We start from the raw sequence: 13,443 nt of genomic DNA on the forward strand, positions 1-13,443 counted from the left end.
CCTTACTTTCACACTACTCAGAACATAAAATCACCACAATCATTCCCTTAATACTGTTTACATTCAATATATATCTAAGACCATACCTACAGTCCTCTCTTGGCACCTCAAATGTTCCTGCTGGGGACATGTAACACATCAGTCATTCTCATTCAGCAGTATGCACATTAAGCTTTCCAGGAGTTATGAGCAGCACAAGTACATATCAAGAAAAACTCTACACCAGTGGTTTGCCCACATCACTTGGCAATTTCCCTTTAATATTAATACACAGAGAAGTAAAATTTTTTCATAAATTTGTTCAAGTATGTGGAACATGTAAAATGCATAAGAATCAATATGGACTTCATTAATGTTATATTTATTTATTTTCCAGCTTCATACAAACTGGATGTAGAAGCATAAACATAGTACATTTCTACCATTTTCAACAAAAATATAACCAATATGTACAATTATTGTATTAAAAATACAAAAGGGATACAGACTCCACCAATGTCTTTCTAAAAGACATACAGGTACAAGTAGTATCAAAAGTATGAGGAAATCACCAGTTAATTGTACATTCTGCACTTGACATCACAGAGCGAACTGAGATTAGCAGTCCTATGGTCTACAATTACTTAATGCTTATATAACATTTGTGCAACTTGTGATAGAGCTAGGATTTTGTATTTCTATATGCACATGAGGTCCATAGCCTTGAGAATGAAACTGGCAAATAATGCATATTCCATGTAAAATTACAAATGCATAATTGACAATGGGATATATAAGCAAATAGACAAAAGCTATGATTACAGGAGAGAGAATTAAATAAAGCACTGACATTTGTTTGATACAGTGAAAAAACACTGCAATTTGATCTTTAAAAGTTGAAGCTATTTACGTTTATCTACTGATCAATATGATCAGCTGAGTTCAATGGAAAAAAAAAAATATCCAAGACCAGCAGTTCCTCACATTTGAGTACTACTCGGATTGGCAGCCTTCACTTCTCCGGAGTCTGTGCAAAAACAACACAAAAATAGAGGGGAGGGTCATTTCAGTCATTATAGGGTTAATAGCAGCTGTGAGCAGGTGGTTGCTACACATTGGCCTTCTCTACACATGCAGTGTTCCATGAAGCCATTAACAGTTGTGACTATTTCTGCATTGCAAAGGCTGGCAAATCTAACCGTGTTATTTTTCATTACTTAAAGGCTCATTTATCCCCTAATGCCAAAGTCAATAGATGGAGGTTATTAGATCAGTGTTAACAGCTGACATGAGCTGTGACATCCCAACTTCCTTCACTGCAATGTTATCCAGTTAATTTTTCTTTCAATATTACTACTATATCGTAAAAAAAAATAAAAAAATAATAATGTATAACTTAAAGGTGGGGTTGCCATCTGTCTCATTAGAATGGGACACTTTCTTTTCTAGTCTGCCATCCTGTATTCCACAAGGCACAGGTATGAGACACACAGTGTCCTCTTTCCATCACCAGCCAGTTGCAAGAACCTGTTTCTACATTTAGACCTAGCTGAGGATGCCATTCCCGCTAGCATGTACAAAAGTTTTTAAGATTCCAAGGTGGGGTACATTAAGAGTAAAGTGAGACAGTCAAGGAACGGCTGCATCCCATAACCTTTGCCTTCCCTTCTGCCCTGCTCAGCCATGTGACAGCAACATTTTTTCCAGGAGCTCAGGCTGGCAACCCTACTTACAGGTATGAAATAATACTGTAATCACTATGCAGATGCGGTAGCTGATCTCCAAAACGCAAACATACAAAACTGTAACAGAGGCATTGTAAACAAGCAAATAAGCACTGCTCCTTGAAGGATTTCAATGCATCTCTCTCTTTGTAGGTTAAAGGCCAATTGTAATTTGACAACTAGCTTATCTCATTATCCCAACGAGACTAAGTGCTAGGATTGTAATTAAAATCTAAATGGAAGATTTAAAAAAGAAACCCTTCCAGGCATTGGGAAGTGCAGCCAGAGTTAATCATCCTGATGTGATGATCTTGGAATTTGGAATGATACTGTGTGATGTGGCAGACAGCGACAGTGGTAGCTTGGAGATTGCTGCACTGTGCATTTCAAGCAACACAGTTTGAAAAGTGCCAGGGCGATTTCTTCACAGTATTTCACATGCAAGGGGAGAGGGGACAGAAGGGGGAGGGGCAGAGGAAGAAGCCCCATGCTGCTTTAAGGCAGGGAAGGAGGCAAATAGGTCCACCATCCTTTAACTATAGTTCCAAGGCTCCTATTCTAGGGACGTCTTCTTGTGCTCTCCTTTAAGGTGGCTCACTCTGGATCCAGAAAAGCCCAAGTCTTAGACAGCAGAAACTTGTTCATCTTCTGCAAACACAATAGGGTAGGGGAAAATAGAATTTAGTTCATACAGAACAAGACTGCTACTGAATGAAAAAAAAACCTGTATGGTCCTCATGTTTTTTCCATTTTGTTGTATTAGGTATATAATTTAAACAAATCTAAATATCTGTACATTTCAGGTCTCATGAGAAGTATTCCTTCATAATTTTGTTCTCAAAGGAATTAAGACAATTGTTATAACTGAGCTAGGTGCAGTTCTTCAACCTGAGGAACATAACAGCTATGCCCAGATAGCTTCATAAAGCCATCTTACATTTTTCCCTGAATATATATCTGTGATTTCTTTAAATTAAGATTGCACCAAACCTGAGAGCAGCTTTAGTTAGCATTTGTAGGAACAATTAAATGTCTCTGACAAGGTAATTTTCAAAGTTTGTGGCAATTTGATTAAGGTAGACTTCACTTTTTCCATCAGGTTCAACTGCAGAGTTCATCCTACATATAAAGCCTTACTAACTAAGTGTTAGGGAGGGAAGGGGAATGTTAGCCTTTCTTTCGTTAGCAAAACAAAGTATTCAAATGTGTAATTTGGCCACTGGCTGCCTAATTTTGAGCACTTATCCCTAAAAATGCAATCTAGCTATGCCTTCACTCTGTAGAAAAACAGAAAGACTATGTCTATATAGTCTTTCTATCACTAAAGCTGAGCTAAAGCATAAAGAAGCAGACAAACTTGGGCAAGCAAGGCAGCAAAAGAGTAGTGGGCTCATTATAAGAAGCAGTTGATATAGAACAGCCAGTGTCCACAGCCTAAGAGTTTCAGATAGAATGTGAGTGATTATCCAAATAAGCCTGACCAGCAACGCTCTATGGCACAGACGGGCAGATATTCTACAGACCAGAATAATTTTTGACTATTAAATATCTGGCTAGCGTTAAACACTAGGTATGCTGGAAACTTTAAGGGCAGTCAGGCCTGTACCTGGTGAACATAGGCACTGCCAGCGAAGTTGCCTAAACCAACTGCTTGGTTGACCAAAATTCAGGTGGACCTACATTCCAAATTTGAAATTGTATTAAGAATTAATTAAATTCCTCCCCTTCCAAAAAGTTAATAGCAAGTTTTGAAAGATGAAAGAGAGCCAAATTATGGCAAGAATTGCAATGTTGGAACGCATTTGTGTAATTTGCTTTGTGTTTGTGAAAGCATTGACCAGTTTTGCATGCAGGTCACTCAAAATCTAACAACTAGAAATTTACCATCTTCCTCTGCGGAAAACCCTTGAGATGGATAGTGGGCAAGACGTGGATCTGACTCATTTGGTTTATGCCACTGAGGTTTGTTCACAGGCCTGTTTGTTGAATGGCCATGTGACTGCTGCTGCGGAGTTGATGTCCCATGAGTCTCACATGTCCGTGCCACCATTCTAGACCTCTGAAGTGCTATGTTGTAATCTGGAGGCTTTCTGGTTGGATGGGAACCACCTTCTGCAAACTCAGCAATAGGTATTCCTACATATCCAGGAGGAGTTGGAGGTGGCTCCCGATATCGACCCTCTTTTCGTGCTGCAGAAAAAATGACAGATTATTATGAGAGATAGTAAGAGGAAAACTGCTTAAAGGAAAACAAACAATGAAAGTTAAATAAACATCAATGAACTCAACACCCCAGGAGGTGAAAATCTGAAGGACAAAAGTTAACTAATACACAGTAGACAATAAGGTCTTGAAAAATAAACCATGCAAGAAAGTATCGAATAAACAACATAGACAGGGTTTAGCTATTCTTCCAGGAGTGAAGCACTAGTCTAATAAAATTCACCAAATTACACAGAATTTGCTCAAACTTAGCAACTGAAGCTGTTCTATGAACCATATAGAGTAAAACATGCATTGATCTAAGTAAAGTGCAAGACTCAGCTGTCCACATAAGTGGCAAATATCAGGAATACTGACATGTCTCCAAACACATGACTACCTTAATCCTGAAGCTGGGCTTTGTACTTAACATCTCTTTTGTTTTTAGCATCTTGCAGGGGGGAGGGAAGGCACCTGGAAAATTATTTCTTTCTACAAATCTTACTACATAATGAGACATAAGCTACAGTCCCAAAATGTAAGGAAGTGCATACTTTCTGTATGCACTACTGCCCACTGCTCTTATGGTAGTATTATCTCCAAAATTAAAACTTTAACGCATGCCTTTAAGAACAATGATTAAATATGATTTTATACATGTAATGGAAAGATCACCACCTAGTTTGTGGATCCCATACAGACATAACTGTTTACCTGAACAAGGCTTAACTTTGGGCATACTTAGAAGTTCTACCTTGCAGAGAACTTCTAGGGAGGAAACAGTGATTAAGAAAGTTAAGCATCTGAAGGGACGAACAGCAAATAGGTGTGACTATTTTGGAGTTATGCTTGGTTAAAGAAGTCAGCTGGGACTTAGATACTGAACACTTTGTGTGGGTCTGGCCCTTCAGTACATGATCACTTAACTCAAAGTGCAAAAGCAAACACTGCATGAAAAAACACTGACATAGAAAATTTACTCTCCACAGCTTGTCATACACTGTATATTCTTGCACAAGTGATGATCACAACATCACCCTGCATTAGGCAGCATGGAACTGACTGAAAGCAGGAGCTTAAAATGGACCAGTGCTACTTGGATGCAAGTTTTTATAGACTAAAAGTCTTAGTATTGTAACAAAGAAAAGTAATTTCGAATTGAATGTCAGTATTTTTCTTGGACAAGCTGTTTTAATGGAACAAAGCAGCATGAAGAGAAATTTCTGAGAAATCTTACTCAAATATTTCTGAAATGTAACGATGCAGAAGAAATTCTGTAGAAAATTTTTACTGAAATACTCAAGAGATAAATGTCTATACACTGCAAAAGAACCATGTAAAAATAGTGGCTTATGTTGGACAGTGATAAGCAGTTATATTTGCAGGATAATTAATAGTACTAAAGTGCATGGAATGAGTGGCTTGAATTTTCAGGTCTTTCATTCTTTCAAGTCTCTAAAACAGTGGCAAGCACTGCCTTGAGAGGCAAGTTTGGAAGCATGCTTGTTCCACATTCTGGTGGGAATCAGGGGTATCAGAGAGTAAAATTAGTGAGTGGTGTGAATCTGAACCTAAAGTCTTGAACTGAACAGCTTCCTTCTCTTCATAGTTCAAAGATTCACACCTGTACCCAAACTCTGAGGCAATGGGCCTTTGCTAAGTAATATACTGGGACAGAAAATGGAAAAGCAGTTTATCACAGTGGTCTCAGGATGACCTCAATCTGACAGTTTTTCATCTGTGTCAGTGCAAAATGGATTTGAATAGTTCTTCATATTAACCTGAAGAAAGGCAAACTGAAGTGGAATGAAAGGAAGGCAAGAGACCAAAATGGAGAGGGCTTGCATGGCCTAAGGACTGGGATGCGCAGAAGGAACAGTATAAGAAAAATGTTAACCACTGCCAAAGACACCTTCATATATTAATTTATATATTATTTGATCTTTCTTTTGCTAAATGACTATAAATCATTCAACAGCTCTAACTTCTTAGGAACCTTTTCAGATTCAGCAGTCCAAAGAAACACTTCTGTTCATATTTAAACACAAAGTGATCCAATTTTCAGAAATAAGGATATTCACAATTATCAGGCAAGTCATACAGATGTATAAAGTAAAACACTTCTAAAACAAACAAACAAAAACAAACAAAAAAGGCCACATTTAGTAAGATTTCTGAATATAGAATGTGGAGTCTTACTGTGAAGAAAAAAACCACATTTCAGAACAGACATCTAAATACATTAGCTGTCAGCATCTCAATGCACTGTCCAGCAGCTGAGCTGTTTTTTTCATGTATGGCAGGCTCTCTAGAAACACAAAGGTGCTGAGACTTAACAGTGATATTTTCCCTAGCAATAAATGCACACTTAGAGGGGAAAATCTGAGAGCCTGAAAAATGTTCAATTTTGCTTAAAATAAAATAAATCCAGACAAAAAAAATGCAGTTTTACAACAATATGAAGAACCATAAGCAAATTAATTAAAATACTTCATGATAGACAAAACTTAACTTACCAATAAGCCCCTTTGTACTACTTGATGATACTGCTATATGAGTGGGCATGGGAGCTGGCTTTGACTCCTCTGCTGGTACAGATGTTATGCTACTGGTTTCAGCTTCACTTGAAACATCCTTCCCACCCCTCCGCTTTATGGTACCTGTATCACCTTCCGAGTCCTCTCCCCAGTATCCTGTTGAGGATGCCCAGCTTGCTCTGGACTGTGCTTGATCAAGGCCCTCCCTGCCTTGGCTTTGTCTGCCATACTTTGTAGCATGATCAGGGAACATCAGCTGGTCCATATGACTGCCCGAGGCCCACAGTCCTGCCCCATCGCCTGAACTATCGAAATGAGCATGTCCAAAAGGCAGAGTCTCCCAGCTTCTCTGGTGCTGTATTGTTTGTATGTTGTCATGAGAACCACTCGAACAAGAAGTCCAACTACCACGGCCACTGTCAGCTGCATCAAGTGAAGCTCTGTCCCCCTGATCCTGTGACAGCTCTTCTGTACTAGGAGAAGAAAGCACAGTTGCTCCAGCATACAGGCCTCTAGTCTCTGACAGTGGTGCATATGAGCTAGATGCACATTGACAAGGGGGAAAAATAATAAAAATAAATAAATCCAGCATTGGAATTGGAGATCATTTACAACATTTGAAGAATTCAACAATCAAGAGAAAGCAAACATACTCAGGGGAAGGTGAGGGTTGGACTAGATAACCTTTAAAAGGTCCCTTCAACCCAAACTATTCTACGATTCTGTGATTGAAGGATACGATACAATTCAGAGTAAGTATTATTTGCATTAATGACTAATTCCATTTTGAGAACAGAGCACTTCCCTTTCAAGTTTGTCCTCAACAAAACAATTACTGGATGGATAACCTGACTTCACTGGAGTCATTTCAAAAGGTAAAAACCCAGCTTCGCAGCAGCCCTTTGACATATATAAAGGGCGACAAGCCAACAGATAGGTTCCTTCTGCTTTCCCAGCCATGCAAAGCAAAGGATCATAAGTTAAAGAGTTTTAGCAGGAGCCAGGTGATACTCAGGTTTAAGTTTCAGCTTTTCAAAATTTGTTTTTTGCTTAGGAAACTCTGAAAACCAACTTTTCAACAGTTCTTGCAAATGGAAACTCATTTTAACCTTCATTTGGAAACACATGCTATTTCATGGAGCAAGTTATGTTCTCTACAGCCTTTCAGGAAGTAAAAAGCCTGACACTATCACTTTACATAGTACTAGAGAAAACCAATAGTGTCACTTTTGTTCAGCAGCTTTCCAGGCTGCTGGGATTTGTCCTTCCAGGGCAGCTTGCTATGCAGACTGGAAGCCTGCTCTTCCACATATTTAAGACAGCTGATTAAAGAGTTTGCATGGCCTGGTATTCCCAAAACTGAGCTATACTAGTCTTAGAACAGGCTTACAATGCACAAGACCCCACAGGGTTAAAAACTCTGAGATCATTTAGAGGACTGAAGCATCCAAATAACAGGTCAGAAAAGTAAATGGAGACTAAATAGGATCCAGACCTCCAGTTATTTTCAGACCAAGGCTCACTGCTAGAGAGATTCAGAGAACTCCTCACAGCACTAGCCTCCCCACCATTACATAAGTTAATTATCTAGAAAATTACCTAGAAATCCAGCAGCCTAATGTAAATTTTAGCTTCTGATTATTGTTGACTAGAAGAGATATTTGGGATAAAACATTTTTGAGTTAGATAAATACATACTTTTGTATGAAATAAACTGCAAAATTACTAGCTGGATCACTGCGTAACTGTATGAATAATTTCTCACCTAATTCAGTTGATTCTCCATCTAGAAAACAGGCTATGATATTAGTCTGCCATAAAGAGGATAATCTACAGCACTACTAAATACTCAGATGATAAGGTCTACTGACATAAACCCTTACTTCTATAGACCTCATCACATACTCAAGAGTGCAAAACTTTTTCTTGTCAGAAAAAGGAACATTATCACAAAACATGGCATTGAAATGCTAATTTTTAAAAGCAGTGGAGAAAAAAAAAATAGTATTTGAGAGAGATACAGGGAAAGGTACATGAAAAAATATAGATATACATGCCACGTAAAAAGCGAGTAAGCACAAATAAAACTCCTACCCTAAGCTGTATTGATCTGGTTCAATCATGATTCTTCTATCAATCCTTCCCACACCAAGATTTGTCTCCACAATGCTGACAGAATGCCTCTGTCTCCTCTCATCATGCAGAGAGACTGGCATAGAGTCAAAAGAGGAATTGCTGACAATACTAGATCTGGAAGAAATTTCGCTGTGACCAGAATCTGAGAAGTTATCCACCGTGCTGCTAGGAGCCAGAGTATAGCCTGCAAAGGGAATGTCATGTTAGTCAGACTCTCCGAGAAGACTACTCAGTCCTTGCCAGGAAGCTGGCAATTCTGCTACCATAGTAAATCAGAATTACAATTACATTTACACAGAAGCAGAAAAAATAGATAGATAGCAGAACTATGTAACACTGTGTATTCTGTCTCTTTTGAAGAGATTTAAGATTGTGAGAACAAGCACTACTTACTGAGAAACCAATGGCTCACCTTCCTCCTTTTCTGCCCTTCTCTCCCAAATAATTTTGAAATGCATCATTATTCTGTATGCCCACATTATGAGATCTCTCTTCTCAAACAACTGCCTGTATGTAAACATTGCCTCCAAGACTAGAATGAAAGAGGTGCCCTGGACAATATTACTGCTTAAAGTACTCCAAGGGACCTTCTTAAACGGTTTTTCAGTTCTGCAAAGCTACACTTCAGAGATGAGCAGCAGGTACAACATAAAGCCCAGATGTCAGGGCTGATTGCTTATTATGTATCTCGGCTAAGATGGGCCAGATTTTCAAGCTTTCTTTGTAGTTCTTTGCTAACTAATTGCATTCCAAATAGCATATATTACCAAAATTATACTGTAATTCAGAGGTAGCACTGACACTGCCAGACTGAGATAAAATCTGCAAACCATGTCAGAGGCAAATTTAGCAAATTCAGCTTTTGCTTTAGTATTAAAAACAAAGGTGTGCTGAATGCTCTTGCCAGTTAAGTTAAAGATCATTAAATAATATACTTCCAACAAGTAACCGCAGTTTTCATTTTCCGCTTTCAGTCTACAAGTGTCAAGATGACTTCAACTGAGCCATCCCAATTCATTTGCTAAGAACATGTAATTAATACTGTAATTTTTGTCTGAAAGAACATACCACTAGCTTCAGATCACCACCAAACCAAGGCTGGGTTTTTTTTTTTTTTTCATAATCATATTTGTGATTTGCCTTTTGCAAAAAAAATAAACCCTACTTTTCCCACTATGAGCCAAGTACAGAATCCCAATTCCTTTTGCAAGGAATGCACAGGCATTACCATATTTATAGAAATTCACGATTTGTTCATATAGTGTTTGAGAGAAATCATGATGCTAGTTTACAAGGACTGGAGGTGATAATTTATATCTTCTCTACATAACATCCACCTCCATTTGATCTTACTAAAAATCATTTCAATAGAGATTTTGGATAGGTATTCATACTTTCTTGAGATATTAATCTCTCCTATTTTCAGATCTCTGCTAATCCAATTGGACTTACATTTCTCCCCTTTTGTTTCCATAAACCCCACCTATCCCAGAGGCCATTGATGAATTGTTATTCTTGTTACTGTTCTCACTTCCAAGAAATGAGAGGAACTGGTTAGGTCCATCAGTCTGGAGCCATAAGGCCTCAACTGATTGGCACTGCCATCTACCATCTTAAGAAAAGGGCTTAGCTACCCATTTGATAGGAAAGTAGGAAAAGCAGTATACATGAGTTCCAAATCCTTATGATCCCTGTGCAGTTTAGGGACAGTTATTGCCACACAAAACTCTCCAACACACTCATCTCTAGCATTCTGAACTTCTATTATGAGAATTTAACCTCAATATATATGTTTTACCATAACAGTATATCATGCAACTATTAAACTGAAATTTTATTATATTCTTAAAAGATAATTTAGAAGTTATGTGCAATGCAATTATGTTACCATACTTTCAAGGGGATTTGTTGTTTAAACTACAGGAAAATATCTCTGTTCTCTGTTTTGTCTATTCATAACCAGAATATGTACAATGAAAAAACAAGCTTAAAAAAAAAACAAAAAAACCCCAACCTTTTGAAGTCCCAAATTCAATTAAAAAAATTACCTGATGAAGTCACAGAAAAAAAAAATCAATCAAAAAAGCTCCAATGTGTAATAACATTTCTCAAATACCCAAATTTAGACCATGGGACTAGATTTTAGAACATGGAACTCAATTTTTAGACCATGGGTCTCGATCTAGGATGCCAGGTCTACTGGAGGCAGATGGAGGTCGTCTGATTAAGAAGGGAAAGGCAGTTTTGGTAGGAGGCTTGCCAGGCTGGTCAAGGAAGCTTTAAACTAGATGTGCTGGGGAAGGGGGGCATCATTCCATCCCAACACCCCCAGTCAGTTGCCAGCACCTATAATAAATGCTTGGAACAATATAGGGATATTCCAGCTGCTCCGGCCAATGAGCCAGCTTCATTTAGAGCTCAGCTCAGATGTTTCTATACAGACACCCGTAGCACGAGGAACAAACAAGAGGAATTAGAGATGTGTGCATGTCTACAGGGGTATGATATAATAGGCATCACAGGAACATGGTGGGATGGCTCCTTTGACTGGAGTGTTGGAATGGAAAGTTACAGGGTCTTTAGAAAAGACAGGCCTGGCAGAGGAGGAGGGGGAGTTGCTATTTATGTTAGGGATAGGCTGGAGAGAAAGGAATTCTGTCTGGGGACAGGTAAGCAATTAACAAAGAGTCTGTGTGTCAGTGTTAAAGGGAGAACAGTGAGGGGGACATTACTGTGGAAATCTGTTACAGACCGCCTGATCAAGAGGACTCTGTGAATGAAGCACTCTACAGACAGATAGGAGCAGCCTCACACTCACAGGCTCTTGTCCTCATGGGGGACTTCAACCATCCTGATATCTGTTGGAGCAACGGTACGGCCCAGCACAAGCAATCCAGGAGGTTTCTCAATTGTGTGGAAGACAACTTCCTTATACGAGTAACAGAGGAGCTGACAAGGAGAGGTGCCCTGCTTGACCTCGTGCTCACCAACAGGGAAGGGCTGGTAGGAAATGTGATGCTCCAGGGCAACCTTGGTTGCAGTGATCATGAGATGGTCAAATTCGAGATCCTCAGGACAGTGAGAAGAGCGTGCAGCAAGCTCACTGCCCTGGACTTCAAGAGAGCAGACTTTGGCCTCTTCAGGAGCCTGCTTAGTAAGGTTCCATGGGATATAGCCCTAGAGGGCAGGGGGGCCCAAGACTGTTGGCTGATAGTCAAGGATCACCTGCTGCAAGCTCAGGAGTGCTGCATCCCAACTAGAAGGAAGTGCAGCAGGAGAGTCAGGAGACCTCCTTGGATGGATAAGGAGGAAACTCTGAGGGAAAAAAGAGGCTTATAAAAGGTGGAAGCAAAGACAGATGACCTGGGATGAATGCAGGGATGTTGTCCAGGAAGCTAGGGACCAGGTCAGGAAAGCTAAGGCCCAGTTAGAATTAAACTTGGCTAGGGATGTTAAAGATAACAGGAAGGGATTCTATAGGTACATTGCAAATAAAAGACAAACTAAGGGCAATGAGGGCCCTCTCCAGAAGCTATTGGGAGAACTGGCTACACAGGATTTGGAGAAGGCTGAGGTTCTGAATGACTTCTTTGCCTCAGTCTTCATTAGCAAAGGCTCCAACCACACCACCCAAGTCTTGGAAGCCAGATGCAGGGACTGTGAGAATGAAGACCTTGGGACCACTGTTGGAGAGGATCTGGTTCGAGACCATATTAAGAACCTGAACATGCACAAGTCCATGGGACCTGATGAAATCCATCTGTGGGTCCTGAAGGAGCTGGCAAATGAAGTTGCTAAACCACTGTCCATCATATTTGAAAAATCATGGCAGTCAGTTGAAGTTCCCAATGACTGGAAAAAGGGAAATATAACCCCATTTTCAAGAAGGGGAAAATGGATGACCCAGGGAATTACAGACCAGTCAGTCTCACCTCTGTGCCTGGCAAAATCTGGGAGCAGATTCTCCTGGAAGGCATGCAGAGGCATATGAAAAACAACAAGGTGCTTGGTGACAGCCAGAATGGCTTCACTAACGGGAAATCCTGCCTCACCAATTTGGTGGCCTTCTCTGATGGGGCTACAGAACTGATGGACAGGGTTGCAGCAGTTGATGTCATCTACTTGCACTTGTGCAAAGCGTTCGACACTGTCCCACATGACATCCTTGTCTCTGAATTGGAGAGACATCAGTTTGATAGGTGGACCACTCAGTGGATAAAGAACTGGCTGGATGGCTGCACACAAAGAGTCGTGGTCAATGGCTCAGTGTCCAGCTGCAGACCAGTAATGAGTTGTGTCCCTCAGGGACTGGTGTTTGGACCAGTCTTGTACAACGTCTTTGTTGGTGACGTAGACAGTGGGATGAGTATGCCCTCAATAAGTCTGCCAATGACACCAAGCTGTGTGATTCAGTTGACACACTGGAGGGAAGAAATGCCATCCAGAGGGACCTTGGCACACTTGTGAGGTGGGCTGATGCCAACCTTATGAGGTTTAACCATGCCAAGTGCAAGGTCCTACACGTGGGTCAGAGCAATCCCAGCCACAGCTACAGGCTGGGCAAAGAAGAGATTCAGAGCAGCCCTGCAGAGAGGATTTGAGGATGTTGGTCAAGGAGAAAATGAACCTGAGCCGGCTTCAGTGTGCGCTTGAAGCCCAAAAAGCCACCCTTATCCTCAGCTGCATCAAAAGGAACGTGACCAAGAGGTCAAAGGAGGTGATCCTGCCCCTCTATTCTGCTCTTGTGAGACCTCACTTGGAGTATTGTGTGCAGTTCTGGTGTCCTCAACATAAAAAGGACATGGAACTGTTGGAACAAGTCCAGAGTTGGGCCACGAGGATGATCAGGGGACTGGAGCACCTCC

The 13,443-nt window shown here is 40.3% G+C and overlaps 1 protein-coding gene across 3 annotated transcripts in view; it reads right to left on the reverse strand.

Annotated features, from left to right (window-relative positions):
* Positions 1 to 229: 229 nt before the first annotated feature.
* Positions 230 to 13,443, reverse strand: part of RAPGEF2 (Rap guanine nucleotide exchange factor 2) — a 185,207-nt gene continuing 171,993 nt past the window's right edge. For all 3 annotated transcript variants that reach the window (XM_034064593.1, XM_034064592.1, XM_031048724.2), the window contains 4 exons: positions 8,537 to 8,762; positions 6,422 to 6,981; positions 3,588 to 3,893; positions 230 to 2,351 (listed from right to left, as the gene is read on the reverse strand). In XM_034064593.1, the coding sequence (XP_033920484.1) occupies positions 2,326 to 2,351; positions 3,588 to 3,893; positions 6,422 to 6,981; positions 8,537 to 8,762 (1,118 nt within the window). In that variant the 3' untranslated portion in view covers positions 230 to 2,325. The remainder of the gene's footprint in view (positions 2,352 to 3,587; positions 3,894 to 6,421; positions 6,982 to 8,536; positions 8,763 to 13,443) is intronic.

Source organism: Melopsittacus undulatus, chromosome 7 (assembly GCF_012275295.1).
Source record: "Melopsittacus undulatus isolate bMelUnd1 chromosome 7, bMelUnd1.mat.Z, whole genome shotgun sequence".
NCBI lineage: Eukaryota > Metazoa > Chordata > Aves > Psittaciformes > Psittaculidae > Melopsittacus > Melopsittacus undulatus.